The sequence below is a fragment of the Patagioenas fasciata genome, chromosome 28 (genome assembly GCF_037038585.1).
Source record: "Patagioenas fasciata isolate bPatFas1 chromosome 28, bPatFas1.hap1, whole genome shotgun sequence".
Lineage (NCBI taxonomy): Eukaryota > Metazoa > Chordata > Aves > Columbiformes > Columbidae > Patagioenas > Patagioenas fasciata.
In genome coordinates, this window is record NC_092547.1 from 4,380,817 (window position 1) to 4,397,958 (window position 17,142).

The 17,142-nt window shown below is 48.4% G+C and overlaps 1 protein-coding gene across 1 annotated transcript; it reads right to left on the reverse strand.

Annotated features, from left to right (window-relative positions):
- Positions 1 to 396: 396 nt before the first annotated feature.
- Positions 397 to 15,450, reverse strand: SLC48A1 (solute carrier family 48 member 1). The gene is made up of 3 exons (XM_065859028.2): positions 15,286 to 15,450; positions 4,824 to 4,991; positions 397 to 2,572 (listed from the first exon to the last, which is right to left on the reverse strand). Exons 1-3 carry the CDS (start codon positions 15,422 to 15,424, stop codon positions 2,436 to 2,438), a joined length of 444 nt encoding a protein of 147 aa, XP_065715100.1. The 5' UTR covers positions 15,425 to 15,450; the 3' UTR covers positions 397 to 2,435.
- Positions 15,451 to 17,142: the final 1,692 nt, after the last annotated feature.

Consider the following 17,142-nt stretch of genomic DNA (forward strand, 5'->3'; position numbering starts at 1 on the left):
CGGAGGAAAATAAACCAAAGAGCTGCCTCGGGTGGCTGGATCGTCACCAGGTTAATTAACACACAGCGATAGCACATTCTGAGAGGGACGGTGAGGATAAAAGAGACTCAGATCATCTTATTCTAATAAAAATTATAGCTGAAAGTCCCAAAATGCGAAGGGATTTGTGAGAGAAAAAAACCATCACCACCTGTGGATTTCAATGCTGAGGGTGCTGATAAAGGTGCAAATAGAGAGCGTGACAGGGTTCAATGCTGGAGCCCCAAAAAGCAAAATATTCTGTATAACTCATCCCTGTCCTTCCCACAAAGAGCGATGCTCCCACAGACTGACACGGAGGAAAGGAGAGAGCCAGAATTTAACCGCTTGAGAAGCAAAAATCACGCCGGACGCCGGTTTGGTGAGAAAGACGCTGTATTTGTGCTCTCACTGTGGTGTCACGTACAGGTTATAGTGTCGTTTAGTACAAGGAGACACTGGGATACACACAAGTGAGCCCCGCTGTGAATTCCACCACCCCACCGCAGGACCAGGTCTGACACTGAGCTTGCAAATGAAGCAGAAACAATGTAAAAATAGATATTCACACACACCACCTTTTAAAAAGCTGAGATGCTAGTATAAATTCCAGAGCTAAAACACGTCAGGGAGAAAATGATTCAGTGAGCTGTTTGTAGGCGAATTTACAGTCACAAAAATCAACTTTAAAACACTCCGGGGTGAGCTGATGGGACACGTGCCCAAGAAAGGAGCCGCTACGAGATGCCAGTGGTATAATTTAGTGTAGTTCAGTGACAAGGAGGGATAATGTGAGGTGTAGCAGAGCTCCATCGGTCTGACCAGGACACCACAACCCCATTATCGGCGCTGGGTCTTGTACCGGCCCCGCAAACGCGTGGGCAGCGTTGTGTGGGGGAAACCTAAGCGGAGAGACGGCTTCTTGAAACGACCGGCGCTAAAAACACTCACAGACCTCACAGAGAGGAGAGATGAACTATTTCATCCCTGGGTGGGCAGGCTGGCAGCCCCATGTCAGCAGGAAGGGAGATTTTAGGATTTAAAAGCCAAGTGTTAATCTCCTAATTAAGAGCATTTTTGCATTTGCAGCCTTAGTGTGGGTTTAGTGACTCCAGCAGGTCCCCTGGCAAACGTTGGCTCCGACATGGGGTTATACACCAACCTAAAGATGTTCCTTGGTCTAGTTAAGTCACTCGAGGATCTTCCTACCCAAGAAACGGGGGGATGTGACAGAGAGGTGGTGTCAAACACTCCCCAAGTGTCTCCACAGCTCAAATGAGCCGTGTGCTTGCAGAACTCACTTTCCACCGCAAAACACGGAGCAGCGCAGGTGTGGATGGAGCCTCCAAGCATGGGGAGGGATTCGGTCACTGCTAAGTCAGAGCGTGATGCTGGGATATGTAAGAGAATGGACAGGCCAGGTTTTGTGTGGCACGAGAACAAGCTGGGCTGGCAACAGCACATAGAACCTTCTGCTCACACAGTCAGAAAGCCCTGAGCAGGACCTGTCACCCAACTCCAGCACAACTCCTCCACAAAGGAATTTGCGCAGGCTCCAGCAGCGCCCGGGGGTGCGCAGAACTGGGAGATTCCTTCAGACTGAGCAAAAAGGAAACACAGCCCTGCCTACCAAAAGATTCTTAGCTTTAGATGAATCACGTTCACGTTTCCGCAGAGGTTCAGGTCGGTGAGACTTTGCCCAGCACATCTTCCACTCAAACACCTGACTACACGCTAGAGTGTGAAATATGGTATGAAGTTCCTTTTTAATGCTCCTGGGCAGAAGGCAGAACCAGCGTTGCCCATCTCTGACAGCGCCTCGACGTGATGAGGGTTTCTCTGTTGTTGGTCTGTCCATCGGGGCTCATCCAGAGGAGACAAAGGTGACTTTGTGTACAACGGGTCAAAAACAATACTGGGTGACATGGGGCACTGGCTGGCAGGTACGCAGGGACCTCCTTGCCGCAAAGAACAGCTCATCTCCCTCTTCAAGGAGCAACACAAGGAACCCACTTTGGCACAGAGGGTTCTTTGCTGCACACATCTGTGGCTCCCACCTGCCTTGCTCCCTAGGATGAGATGTTTTGGGTGCTGCATGAACCTATGGGACCTCCCTCCACCTAAAAGCCCCCCAGGGATTTTGTCACAACGCTAAGCGTGTGCTGTGTGCGAGCAGACGGCGTCTGGCGCCTCACAGGGACTCCCCAGGACGTTACAGAAGGATGAGATTGACACTGTGAGCCGAACTTTAAAGAGGTGAGTAAAAGCAATTAGGAAAAGCCCCCTACTGCAGACAGACAAACCAAGCAGCCCTGCGTGGGTTCCTTCGCCGCCTCTCGTGCGCCTCTCGCGTGCACCGTGCCCTCGGGGGGCAACCCGAACCTCCAGCACCTTCGGCGAGGATTGAAGTCCAAGTGTTAGAAGTCACCGAGGATACTGACGTCCGCGAACTCGTTCCGGTACCGGTACGCGTACAAACTGAGCAGGAAGGCCCATTTCAAGGACATGAAACTCCAGACGCACGACAGGTAGTAGCTTCTGGGATCAGTCAGGGCTAGGGGAGAAAAGGATACAGATACATTTAAAAATCACATTTATCCCACTGGGAAGAAGCCAACTGGGCCCCACACTTTTCAACCTCAACCCTCAGGCCTTAATTTCTCCCCTGCCACAGCAAGGGGAGACAAATCTACGCATTTGGGAGGAAAACAGTGGAAATAAAACACATCTTCCTCCTAAAAATGCTTTTACCAATCGTCATGACTGATATTTAATAAATAACACTGATGCGCTTCAACCTGTAGTGCAGGTGCCACGATAACCATGGTAGTGAATGACCCAACGGCCTCTTTGTAGAGAACCTTTGCGGATTAACCCATTTTTTCTGTATTATTATAAAACCGGGATTGCTCTGAGGTCAAGTGGGGATGGTTCTGTGGTTTGAGTGCACATCAGCGTTCTTCATATTTATTCCCAATGTTGAGGGGTTTTTCTTTTGTTCTAGAGAAGTCAATGATTCTGAAACACGCACGATCTAATCCATAAAACAAGTCCAAGTACAAGCTGCTTTGTCATTATTAAAAAACCGAGACAGATACATTCTTGAAGAATATACAAAGCAATACTTGGTAAATCCTGCTCATTAAATGTGCCATTCCTAAACTTTCCAGACATAAATAACCATTGCAGATGTTCTACTTCCCACCAAATTAGGGCTTTTCCTAGAATACCTCAGTTTCCCTAATAAGAATAAATCTTCCTCAAAACATCTTCCCCTTGGATCTCCAAGAAAGGAAGGGATGAAAAATACACAAACCCCAAGCTCTCTCTCTGTGCTTTGCTGTCAAGCAAATACTGGGAGGAATTACGTGAGCCCTCCTTAGATAATGTGAAATATTGTATAGCTTTATACGCTAAGTGCGGAAGGCATTTTCACCCTGCTGACTCGTGTTTGGATTTCTATACCCTCACCTGCCTGCTTTATGGCCATAAAAGAAGTAAATTCCAGTATTTCTCTTTAGAGAAGTACAGAAAAGAAATGCTCGCACAGGTGATAACGGTTGAATAAGTAGCACATGAAAGTTGAAGTAACTTTTCTCCCTGACATGTTACTCCGCAAATGTTCATCTTCTTTTTGGTCCTTGTTTTATTTTAAGACTGCAGAGAAATTCACACAATCACAGAATCCCAGAGGGTCAGGGGTGGAAGGGACCTGGAAAGCTCATCCAGTGCAATCCCCCATGGAGCAGGAACACCCAGCTGAGGTTCCACAGGAACCAGGCGGCTTTGAATGTCTGCAGAGAAGGAGACTCCACAACCCCCCTGGGCAGCCTGGGCCAGGCTCTGCCACCCTCACCACGAACAAGTTTCTGCTCACATTTAAGTGGAACCTCCTGTGTTCCAGTTTGAACCCACTGCCCCTTGTCCTGTCATTGGTTGTCACCCAGAAGAGCCTGGCTCCATCCTCCTGACACTGCCCCTTTCCATATTGATCCCCAGGAATGAGTCCCCCCTCAGTCTCCTCTTCTCCAGCTCCAGAGCCCCAGCTCCCTCAGCCTTTCCTCACACGGGAGATGCTCCACTCCCTCCAGCATCTTCGTTGCCCTAAATTCAGTCCATTTCTGCTCAGCTTTTACAATGCAGACAACTTACACAAGGGTCAGACCTGCATCAACATGTTTTTATAACAAGTGAAGAAAGGATCACGCACAACACTTGACTCTCAGGAAGGCAGAGGGATTAAAGCTGGCTATAAGTCTACGTAATAGATATAACCAAACAACCTAATATAAGGCAACATTTTAAACAACAGAAGAATCCTTTGACAAGGGAGTCACAGCCATTATTGCCCCAAACATATATATATATGTTTCTGATCTGAATTTAACTCTTCTTAGGTTCTTCAGTATCGCTTAAACTAAAGAATAGAACTGAGAGGCACAATTAAAAGATCTGAGCTATGCATTGATGTAGCAGGACTAGGTAATAACTTCAGCATCAACAAGAGTTTGTCCATCTCACAAGTGAATCACACCTACCTGTTGTGGTTACTGGAACAGAACACAGAAGCAAGCTTGCAACTTGATAAAAAGCTTCAGCATACTCAGTGTTCCTTCCCTGCTAATAAACACTCTCAATCCAAATCAGCCTCTTTCATTCAGGATGCAACAAGAGCTGCCCTTTGTTATGCAGCTTGCTGTGCAGGATGAAGCCTTTAATGAACATGTAAATAACTCACAAGTTCCTAGAGGAAAACAACGGTGGAAAAAGTTGTTTCTCCCATCTGCCTCTTCCCGGGTACTTACACTGGTGTTTGGTGATGGCCAGAACGAGGAATGCGCAGAATCCCACCACGGAGAGGGCTGAGAAGAGGATCCCGATGAAGAGGAAGAACCTCAGCCCTTTTAACCAGGTCCTCCAGTAATCCTGCACATACATCACATGCGTGATTAGGGCCCAGAGCGCCAGAACACCTGCTCGATCAGACAGCAAGGGCAGTCAGTACTGGGCACCGCAACACCCAAACCTGGCTAATTAATGTAAATCTCATCAAAACCCCCCACCCAAAGCACCAAGGGACGCTAATGCTTTGTGGCCATGTCCCCCGCAAAGAGGGGAAATACAGAGTAAACCGCTCCCTGTGCAGGCACCGCTCTCCCAACCGTCCCATACCCCCGTTTTTAGGCTTTAAGACAAATCCTGATCCCAGACCAGCACAGAAAAGCCTTGAGGTTCTTAGGGATGTGGTTTAGCGCTGGAGATACATTACGGTTGGACTTGATCTTACAGGGCCTTTCCAACCAAAATGAGTCAATGACTTTGCTCATTAAACGATTCCCCAGAACAACTTGTTGGTTTTCCTGTTTTGCGCAGACCCATTTGACGCACGCTAAGTGCACTTTTATTTAATTCTCCACACAACCTCACACACCACAAGCCAAGAATCCTGCACCTCTTCCCCACGGCCGGGTGGCCCCTTTACATATGGAGACGATGACGAGCACAGCTCATTTTAGACACCCAAATCAAGACATCCAGGACCTGTTCAGCACTCGCATCACGCCCACTACCTCCAACATACCCCTAATTAACCTCCTAAAGAGTCAATTTATACAAAACTCCTCTGAAATGTCAAGGGTTTCACATAACAAGGCGCAGAATTTCACCTCCCAGATGATTTGTACGTACAATTCCCACTTATGACAAAGCACTAAGGGTTTAAGGTGGCCTAAATCTAATGCTGTGCTCTTGGGCCCAGGCCAAAAATGTCTGGATTACACAACCAGACAAATATCTGAGCATGTACAGTTTATATATATGTATATATATAGTTTTCTAAGAACAGTCAGATTTACTATGGCTTTAGTAGGAACAGCAAAAGGCATCTGCCTAAGCTTAGGTGACTGGTCCGTAACCAAATCCCAACTCTCTCATCAAAGAAGAGAAAAAAAGGGATGAAACCATCCAAGTAACAATAAACAGCACCTGATATAGGAAAAAACAACACGTTCTTCCCTAAACTCAGCCTAAAACCCGCTACCTTTTCACCACACTTCGGAAAACCTCCAAGAGGCGCTCAAAGTACAAACTGTTTGTGCTCCTGAATCCCCAAGTTTTTATAACCTGCCTGTCATTCCCCATTTACAATCCCATTGCCACCTCCAATTACAGCAAGCTGCTCCTCTGCTTACGTTGCAGAGCTGAAGACTATGACTAAATCTCCTTAAGCGTTACTAAATCTCCCTGCAGCGCTCCAGGCTGGGCACAAAGTGGCTGAAAGGGACCTGGGGGCACTTAATGGACAGGAAGCCAAACATGAGCCACCCGTGTGCCCAGGTGGCCAAGAAGGCCAATGGTGTCCTGTCCTGTATCCAAACCAGCGTGGTCAGCAGGACAAGGGCAGTGATCCTTCCCCTGTGCTCTGCATTGGGGAGGCCACACCTGGAGTATTGTGGTCAGTTCTGGGCCCCTCAGCTCAGGAAAGAGATTGAAGTGCTGGAGCGGGTCCAGAGAAGAGCAACAAGACCGGGGAAGGGACTTGAACACAAGAGCTATGGGGAGAGGCTGAGGGAGCTGGGCTTGTTCAGTCTGGAGCAGAGGAGGCTTAGAGGTGAGCTCAGCACTCTCTGAACGACCTGAAGGGCAGTTCTAGCCAGGGGGGATTGGGCTCTTCTCCCAGGCACTCAGCAATAGGACAGGGGGCAGGGGCTTCAACTCTGCCAGGGGAAACTGAGGCTGGATGTTAGAAAGCAATTCTGTGCAGAGAGAGTGGTCAGCATTGGAATGGCTGCCCAGGGAGGTGCTGGACTCACCGGCCCTGGAGGTTTTTAAACTGAGATTGGCCATGGCGCTTAGTGCCATGATCTGGTCAATGGACTGGAGTTGGACCAAGGCTTGGACTGGATGATCTCTGAGGCCTTTCCCAGCCCAGTCCATCCTGTGATTCTGTAAGCCGCTCTCTCGACCTATAGTCAGAGCCATTTCCAGGCTTAAAACATTTGAATCATTTTGGCAAAGACCACGGCGGCGCTTCTGAAATTGGAGCCTCCGGTGGTGCAACGAACTGGTTTGTGTTTCTCCTTTGCTGCTGCCACCTTTCTAGATTTTATTTTAAGGGCAGCAGGGCAAAAAAATAAATAAATACAATAATAATAATAATAATTACGCCACTGCTAAAATGCCAGGCTGCTTTATATGGTACCCTGCGATAACACAGACCTCCCTCTGCGGCTTCTTCTCGACATCAAAGGAAGCAAAACTCAGCCTTGCCCACTACAAGATAAATATTTTAATACTAAGGACAGTCAAGTCTTGCCAGAGCTCATTTGATACTGGATACGGTTATTATAAGCAAAGCTTCCCAAGGCTTAACAGAGCACAGAGGAAAACAACTGCGTCAAAATGAGGGATGAGCAGAGCTGCATGAACCCGCTGGATTTGGATTTTTGGCTCCCAAGGAGCTCTCAGCTCATTTCTCACACAGACAACAGCTGGGGCACCTCGAATTGAGCTAAGGACATACGGAATCCATTCCAGAAGAATCCTGACGATGCTTTTGGCATTTTGGTGTCTTGGGATGGGCCAAAGGAAGTTAAAATACCCTCCAGAGCGGCCCACAAAAGAGGTGGGTGGGAAAAGGACAAACCTTCAAGAGAAGAACCAAATAAAAGCGAAAACAAAAGCTAAAAAACTAAAAAGCCGCAGGGAAAGTGCTGAAACAGAGCTCACAGACTTCTTATCGAACAGGAAAAGCAGAATCAGCCCATTACTTCATCTGGCTGCACTCGCTGTATTTCAGCAATATCTAAGTGTGTTTTCTGGCTCCAGAAATTTTAACATTCAAAAATCCTGCCATGGGATTTGGTAGAAAAGCCCAGCGCTCAGCTCCTTAAACAACCACTTCCTCCGCTCGGTATTACCTTTAAGCTCGTGCTCTAGCAAGCTCAACCTCAAAGAAAACAGGGAAATTACGTTTTGCAGTCAGCAAAACAAGCGGCTTCCCTGGCCTGGGTGCTTTCAGATGACTCGGCACATTTTATTGGAACTGCTGAGTCAAGTTGCTGGTGTTTCCCCACCAAAAGTGCTGCCGATGCTGTGAAAGGTCCGCGTGAGCTGTCACTTGATCATCCCCTCCACCCCCCCCAGGCCTGACCCTGCTCCTTCCCCTCACCCAAAAACCTGATTCAGCACTCAAAATTAAGCTATATGGGAAACTTGTGTTCGGTTAATTCTTCACTTGCTGCCTCACGCATGACTAAGCAAAAAAGCCACAACCTCGTGATAACTTCACCACGGAGCTCGTTCGCATGGTCGTTAAACGCAGGGTGTCCTTCCGTAGGCAGCTCGGCCAACGTCAAGTTCGTTACCATGAAATTGGGGGAAAGGAGTTTCCTCCAGCTCGTTTGTCTCCTCTCCCTCGCACCCCTATGGCACTTGGGTCCTTTGGTGAGGCTCTCAGTTGATTCTTCTTCTTTATATTTTTCTAAAATACTGTAAAAGCATCCCAACAAGTTAAATCAGCTCGCAACACCGAAAAACATCGATGCCGGCACAAAAAGCAAGTAGGATAAATGAGAGCAGGACTTGCTTTTTAATTGCTTCATTTGCTCATCCTGAGTTTGTGAGATCACACCTGAAATCCACCAGCGCTGCTCAGAAGGAAAAAGCCCCCAAAACAGAGAAACCACCACCCAGAGGTTGACAAACATGTGTGAATAGAAGGGGAAAAGCAAGTGGGGTGAAGGTACCTGAGAGTGGGACATGGCAAATAAAGCTCAGAGAGTGAACACGTGAGGAAAAAAAAAACAACTATTGCAGGGAATCTAATTTAACAGGGTCTGTTGCTGAGTATAGTTATAATTACAGAATCCCAGAATGTCAGGGGTTGAAGGGACCTGGAAAGCTCCTCCAGTGCAATCCCCCCATGGAGCAGGAACACCCAGCTGAGGTTCCACAGGAACCAGGCGGGTTTGAATGTCTGCAGAGAAGGAGACTCCACAACCCCCCTGGGCAGCCTGGGCCAGGCTCTGACACCCTCACCAGGAACAAGTTTCTGCTCAGATTTAAGCAGAACCTCCTGTGTTCCAGTTTGCACCCATTGCCCCTTGTCCTGTCACTGGTTGTCACCCAGAAGAGCCTGGCTCCATCCTCCTGACACTGCCCCTTTCCATATTGATCCCCAGGAATGAGTCCCCCCTCAGTCTCTTCTTCTCCAGCTCCAGAGCCCCAGCTCCCTCAGCCTTTCCTCACACGGGAGATGCTCCACTCCCTTCAGCATCTTGGTGGCTGCGCTGGACTCTCTCCAGCAGTTCCCTGTCCTTCTGGAACTGAGGGGCCACAACTGCACACAAGATTCCAGGGGTGGTCTCCCCAGGGCAGAGCAGAGGGGCAGGAGAACCTCTCTGACCTACTGACCACCCCCTTCTAACCCACTCCAGGCCCCATTGGCTTCCTGGCCACAAGGGCCCAGTGCTGGCTCATGGTCACCCTGTTGTCCCCAGGTCCCTTTCCCCTACACTGCTCTCTAACAGCTCATTCCCCAACTTACACTGGAACCTGGGGTTGTTCCTGCCCAGATTCAAGACTCTACACTTGCCCTTGTTCTATTTCATTACATTTTTCCCCACCCAGCTCTCCAGCCTGTCCAGGTCTCTGATGGCAGCACAGCTTCCAGTGCCACCACTCCTCCCAGAAATTAATGAAATGCTTAAATATGTGAAAACATACCTGTGCTAAAAAGCCTGCTTTAAGCAAACTGATTGATGACACAGAGCATTCAGGAGGGAAGATTTAAAAATAAAATGGAAAAGAAAATAAAACACCACCACACTATTTCTAATGAACTCCAGAGGAAAAGTGCCCACGAGCGCTGGAATGGAACATCTGATTCACATTTGAGTGAAACTGGGCTCAGGAAACGAAAAATCACCTCTTGTTCACCAACGTACATAAGCTAAGGGGAGAGAAGAACAAATTAGTCGTAGATTTCCAGAGAAGACTTTGATTATCACAGAGAAATGAAAACCGCACGAGTGCTTTTGTTTAATGCGAAAATCTCGCACTTTGTAGACCCCGAGAGCCAAAGGTTTAACACAAACCCACATGGGTAACACAAGAACAACTTGTTCAGCCGAACAACTGAAACGGGTTTGACTGCAATAGGAAATAAAAGCTCCGTCTTATTTAAAGCCTGGAATGATTAACTGGGGGATTGTTTTTGGGTTTAGAGGGGGTGCTTGGTTATTTTCCCCTCAAATTATTCCCCCAAATCCCCTCCTTCTCCACAACCACTGTTGTATTCTCCGGTAGAATGGAAGCAAAACCTGGACCTGTAGACGTAGCCCTGGAGCAGCAACGGTGCTTTGGTAGCTCTGGTTATACCTGCTTAAAATAACACCCAAAAATTCAGAGAAATGTTTGTCATGGTGGATTTACCCCACACATCATGACTGGAATTACCCTAAAATAACTCTTATATAATATATATTATAATTTTTTTATATATATATATATATATATATATAAAAGATATCTCCCTGCTCAGTAAGACACAATCAAGGCGTCTCCAGTGCAGAGCAAAGGGAAAGTTACTTGTAAATCAAAAACTAATTATCCCAAGGACAAAAAGCTCCAGGAAAAGGAAACTGGCCCGAACAACAACCACGAGTGCATCTGAAACACAGGGATAGAGGTGGGTTTTTAAACACCAGTTAACAGGTATTTCATAAAGACATAACATAAAAAAAACCTCACAGCACACTTGGAACAAGTTGAAATGAATTCTAAAAGGCAAGTTCAAAAGCCGTCTTGCCCTCGGTAACCTGGCACAGAAAAACACTAATATCTAAATATTTTGATAAGCTCTTCGGAAAGTTTGGCAGAGCGTGAGCTCGGGGGAAACAAAACTTTCCTTTACTCCGATCGTAAAAACCACCAAGTGTGACAAACAAAAGGTTTTCTCAGCCCCCCCGATCAGCACGGAGCGGTTCTCCGGTCCCAAACAAACAAGTGGCCTTGTTGATGGGGAACAACAGCCCAGCTGTGGGAGCGGCCAAAGGCGCCAGGACAACGTGTACGATGCACACGGGTGTTGCGGATTCTAGGAAAAGACAACAAATGTGCAACGGAGGCCAAGACATAGAAAAAACACCCAAGCAAACACATACTTGAAGCTATTCTGCAATAACACCCTTCTGAAGCTCAGAATGTGCGTTGATGGCGGAAGATGATGGCAAACAAAATGACGATAAAAATTAACATTAAAAATAACTTGTACAGCCCTGATAAATATAAAGTCTGTCACAATCGGTTGTAACTTTTTCAGAGCGCTTACAAAGCCTTCGGTCATTTTCCAGCTGTTTACACACTCTATTCTATGTTAGAAATACCGACTCTAAAAGGAACCTGAGCTTTGCTAATTCAATATTTTGCTATTTCTATGTTTTGAAGACTTTGCCTTGTGGGGTTGATTCCCCGAAAGGGTTAAACGTTTTCCTCCAGGAGCTAAAGCCAAACCAGCTGGTTTGGGAAGGGGTTAAAAATGGGTTTTCTTCACCAGCAACTCTGCCAAAATAGCTGGGGATCAACACTATATTTTAGGAAAACAGCTCTCCAAGGAGAAGGAGCCTTTGGAGCATTCTAGTGAAAACTGGTTTGCGCTTGGCAATATTTCCCTCTGAACACGTGCGAGCGAGGGCTTTGCTATTGCAGGGTGTCTGGGTTTGGAGGAAAGCAGCTCGGGAGAAGAACTAAACCACAGAGAAACCTGGCGTTGCAGCTGCTTGTTGTTGTGCACCCGCTCGCTGAGCGCAGCCGCCTTCGGAAGCAGGAAACAAGACTGAGAGATTTCGGGTGCTCTGTGCCTCTACCAGCCACGTTAAAGATGAAAACAACCTATTTTCCAGCACATCAGCAGCACTTGCGGGGGACTCATTCTCTCCTCGCAACTTAACCGAGTTCCGATGAAGCGTGAGCCACGCGTGGGCTTTTCAATGCGCTTTTCTTCCCTTTTCTCCATTCCTTAAGAAGATGAGCTCAAGCGGTCACAAACCAACCCTTAATCGAACAATACACAGTGGTTTATACGCAAATCCAAACATTTAAAACTGCTTTACATAACCGCCACGCTTTTCGGCCACGTGAGTCCAGCCCTGGAGAGAGAATAAGCCATAAATATATCAACTATCTGCAAGGTAGATTAATTATCGGAGCCTTCAGAGCGTCCCTGCTTTTATATACAACAGCTACTGTGTTCGGCATAAACGAGCTTTTACTGCTTTCACTGATCACATATTTTTAAAGCATCTGAAAAGCGTGTTTTGTGTTCCATCTCCTCTGCAGCTGCTTTAATATCTGCTCCGCTTTATATTTGCGAAGCACAAGCTTGGTATTTTACCAGAAATATCCGAGCAGCTTGGAAACAGCCAATAAAGTCTGTTTAGAGAAGAACCCCCCCCCATTTTCTATTACATTTAAAGAGAAGATCCACACACAAGAACATTAAAAGTCACTCAGGAAAGGGCTGGATACATCCTGAAATAATTTAATTGGTTTCTTCTCTTTTAAACTGCCTCTGGCAGAATGAAAACATCAGTTGCTCAGAGATTCATGGCCTACTTAAAAATACTAATTTAAGGCAGCGAGGGGAGAAGGTCAAATACACAAACAAGCAGTAAATTATAAAAGTCACTGTGACTGGATCAAAATGAAACGGCGAAGCACCGAGACAGTCGGTATTAACTCTGGAATGATTTCAGGGTCCTGCGATCAGTCGATGAAGAAGCTGCCATCCCTCAGGTTATCGGGGTGCTCGACTGGGTGTTTCTGCTTGAAACACAGGTATGATACACAAGGCCTGTGTCTGATTTAGGAAGATCCCCAAATTCCCAAGTATGCACCCCCGAGGCACTTTTAAGATGCGGGGGATGAGCGAGTCAACTTTATTCAGCATTGTGTGGCGAGTTTATTATTATGAAAGCCAACCGGAAAGACTGGAAAGGTCGTTTGCTCAGCACCTTAAATTACACGGTTCTGGTTTCATAACTAGAGGTAACTCAGGGCTCTGGTTACAGACTCATCAGGATGTGGCAATTTTCCCTCCACGGGACTTTAATGCTCGAATTTGGAGTAAAGAAATACCTAAGGCTTTACTTTAGGGGTATCAGAGTAAGGGAGAGTTCGTACAAGTGGCAGCGGAGGGCGGGTTTCAATGCAAAACGTAGCAGGAAACCTTCTCTAGAAGATAAGCAAAAGATAAAGAAACTGATTACAAAGAGAATTCTAAAGAGACAGGAATCAGTGGGACTTTCTTAAAGAGAGGAAATACATGGATAAACACATTAAAACACACGTCCCAGACAAACCAAAGGCCCATCAACACCAACACAGGCAAGAGAAAAGCAACGACAAACACACAGGGGATGCAAAAACGCGAGTTAAAACCATACAAACACATGCAAACATCCTCTGCCAGCAGAAATAAGTACGAATTAGCACGCAACAATAAAAACCGGACGATTTAATGCCAGAAACAAAACCAGCGAACGCCCTGAATACCTGAGACTGAAGTATCCGCAGTGTCTGAGCATAAAACAAACCTCCTACGCAGTGATTTTTCCCTTAGAACAATCTTACTTTGGTGAATAAGTGGCCTTAGCTTCGATTCACAGAAAAAAATGTGGATTTCTTGCTTATTTTGGCTACCCCTCCATGACTAAACGAGCACCCACTTATTTCTACCCACACAAGCTGTGAAAAAGTGGAAGGGCAGCAAAACGCAGCCAAGAACTTAACACAACCAGAAGCCCCTATATCAGCTTTGTCTGACCCCAAAACACACATTTCCCATTTGTTCTTCAGCCTTTACGATTCTACTGCGACTCTACCTACAGCCATTTCAGACATTTCAAAGCAAAATCACACAAATTCAGAATTCAGCCTAATGAATGACCATGTTTTTTTGGTTTCTTGCTTACCTTTCTCCTTATTATCTTAACTAGAGTGAATTAACCAGCGCACAAACCTCCTTCTCCCTGCAGACAACACTCTAAACTTCAGCTCGGAAAGTATCGGGTGGTTCGTCCCCCTGCTTTCTCACCTGCCCCTTTCTAGAGCACAGGCCTCCGAAATTCCTCTGCAAACACAAAGACAGCACATGCATGCAGCATAAAATAACTATTTGTTATTTTCGTGTGTGTTTCTGGGGCACAAAACCCCCGCTTTCCTCCTGCCACCAAGTCAAGCGAGGTGTTGGAAGCACTCTGTTTAATTCAAATTCCAGCTGGAACTAAAGCTCTTTGGAGGGAGAGGAAGCAGAGAGGAAAACCACAACTGTGCACCAGATGCTGCAGTAAATACCTCGATGTACACGGGAGCGCTGGTGCTGCTCATATACCAAAAATAAGCCAGATTATTGACAAAGTTTAACTTCACTTTCTGCTCTTCCTCCAGGCAGAGAAACACGTGAGCTGCTGACAAACCAAGAGAGGATGATGTTCTGCTCCAACGCACTAATTAACCAAGACTCATAAACGATGGGGGCATCTGAATCTCACTGATTCCGGGGGATTTTAGGATGCAGTTTACAACTTCTGGCCTGTACAAGCAGCCCAAATCCCTATTTCACACAGCCTGGCACAGACACTTTCAGTGGGTATAAACAGGAGGCCGGTATTTGTCTTTCCTGGAAATACAAAGCACATGTAAATATAGGTTGCCAGACCAAACCTTTACCAGGAAAAGCTTTTAACCTTAAGTTTAAAATAAAATCCTTTTCAGCACCGACATTGGCCACACACAATTTAAGCCTCGAATTTTCAGAGGTTTTCCCTCCATAACATTGCAAGTTACACACAACTATGAACTAAAGCGACCCCACCACAAACAAGTTTGCTACAGGTTGCAAAAACCTTCTTGGGACCAAGGCAAAGAGCAGAACAAATCCATCTTCACTAGCAGCGAGGTTATAAAATACCCAAGTACTTTCCTGTTTCCTAAGGGATGAGTACAGATGCAGTTAACATGTCCCACACAGAGTTGGGGGTACCTGAACTTAAATTATTGTCCTTAATTGCTCATCACTTAATAATATTAACCCTCGAAGCCCGTCCCCCCCTCCCCAGTCCGTTTTCCCCACAGAAAGGCACTAATAGGGGTGCCCCCCCCCCCCACCTCACACCCTCCTCAGCACCCCCGGCGGGAGTTACCTCAGGTGGCCGCTCCCCGACCTCCCCCCCGCTTCCAGCCGCGCTTCCCGCCCCCCCCGCGTACCCGAGAGCCCCCCGGCCGCCGCCGTGGCGGGCTGGCGGAAGGCGGGCGCCAGGGTCCAGGTGAAGAAGACCGAGAAGCCCATGAGGGCGCCGGTGGCCGCGTAGGCCAGACGGACAGCGAGCGCCCGGCTCACCGCCATCAGAGCGCTGAGCCGCCTGGCCCCGCCCAGCGCGCCGCGCAGGCCCCGCCCCGCCACACCGCGCCCCCTGGCGGACGGGGGGACCCAGGGGAGGCGTGGGGAGGGCGGGGCGGGGGAATGGGGGACACGAGGGGACAGGGGGGATGTGGGGACACTGGGGGCACGGGATAGGGGGACACGGGATGTGGTACATGAGACAGGGGGACACGGGGAGTGTGGGGTCATGGGGGGACACGGGACAGGGAGACATGGGGAGTGTGGGGTCGCAGGGGGACACGGGAAGGGGGGACACGGGACGTGGAGTCACGGGACAGGGGGACACGAGGGGTGTGGGGACACGAGGGGATATGGGGGTGTGGGGACACAGGGGGACATGAGCAGTGTGGGGACATGGGGGGACATTAGGGACACAAGTGTACATGGCAAGCATGGGGAATACACAGGGAGTGTGGTGACATGGGGGGACATGAGGGACACGGGTGTACATGGCAGGTGGGGGGACAGAGGGTTGGGGACACAGGGTGGATATGGGGGTGTGGGGACACAGGGGGACATGCAGAGTGTGGGGACACAGGGTTGAGGACATAGGGTGGATGTAGGGGGTGTGGGGACATGGGGGCACACGGGAGTGGATATGGGGGATGTGGGGACACAGGGGACACAGAGGGACATGTGGGGTGTGGGGACGCAGGGTTGAGGGGACAGGGTGGATATGGGAGGGAGTGGGGACACGGGGTGGACAGCGGGGTGTGGGGACACGGCGTGACATGGGGTGGATATGGGGTCATGGGGACACAGAGTTGGGGACACAGGGGGACATGGAGGCAGGGGGACGTTGAGGCATGGGGACATGGGGGGACACAAAAGACACGTGGAGGGCATGGGGACCTGGGGGATTGGGAACATAAGGGTGAGGACACAGGGGGACATGGAGGCACTGAGTGGGACATGGGGATCATAGTGGGCAGGGGGGCATGGGGGACACAGGAGGCACGAGGACATGGGGACACTGGGAGATGGGGTTGGGGACATTCTCGTGCAGCTTTCGCTTCCTCTCTCGGGGAGTTTCCTTCTTCCCCCAGCACCGTCCTGCTCGGTTGTGGGATTGCGGTTTTGAGGACACCTAATAAAAGTTCTTAGATAGTTCTGGGGGTTTTCTGTTCTCTTTTCTCCATTTTTGGGGGAGTTTGGGTTGGTTTTTTAACCATTTTTTCATTTTCTGCTGGCCGGGTTTGGCTGCGTTCAAACCCAGGGGGCAGAACCTTGCAGCGGGGATGGAGACGAGAACAGGACGAGACGAGAACTCATTTCTAATCAATTATTAATTGCACTTAAGCAAGCGACGCATCCTCTGCCGCTCGAGGACGGACGCTCTGCCCAGGGCCTGGGAACCCATTACTCGCTCCAGTCCAGCTCGTAATGTTCTTTCCTTAATTTTCCGGGTTCAGCCTCTACCAAGATGATCTTTCCAGGCCTGGGGAAGGGCGGCTTGGCGGCTGCGATCGAATGCGGAGGAGTCCCTGCTCTAGATGGCAGCAGCTGCTTTCCCTTCCAGGAACTCATAGAACAGAACCAGAGAATTGTTTCCATTGGAAAAGCCCCTCAAGATCATGGAGCCCAACCATAACCCACCCCTGGCACTGCCCCATGTCCTGAGAACCTCATGTCCGTGTGTCCAGCCCTCCAGGGATGGTGGCTCCAGCACTGCCCTGGGCAGC

Coding starts and splice junctions, on each gene's coding strand:
- SLC48A1 (XM_065859028.2), bottom strand. CDS start 15,424: ATGGCGGTGAGCCGGGCGCTCGCTGTCCGTCTGGCCTACGCGGCCACC. Junction 4,992..15,285: donor GGCGGCCGGGGGGCTCTCGG/GTACGCGGGGGG, acceptor CTGATCGAGCAG/GTGTTCTGGCGCTCTGGGCC. Junction 2,573..4,823: donor GGCCATCACCAAACACCAGT/GTAAGTACCCGG, acceptor TTTCTCCCCTAG/CCCTGACTGATCCCAGAAGC.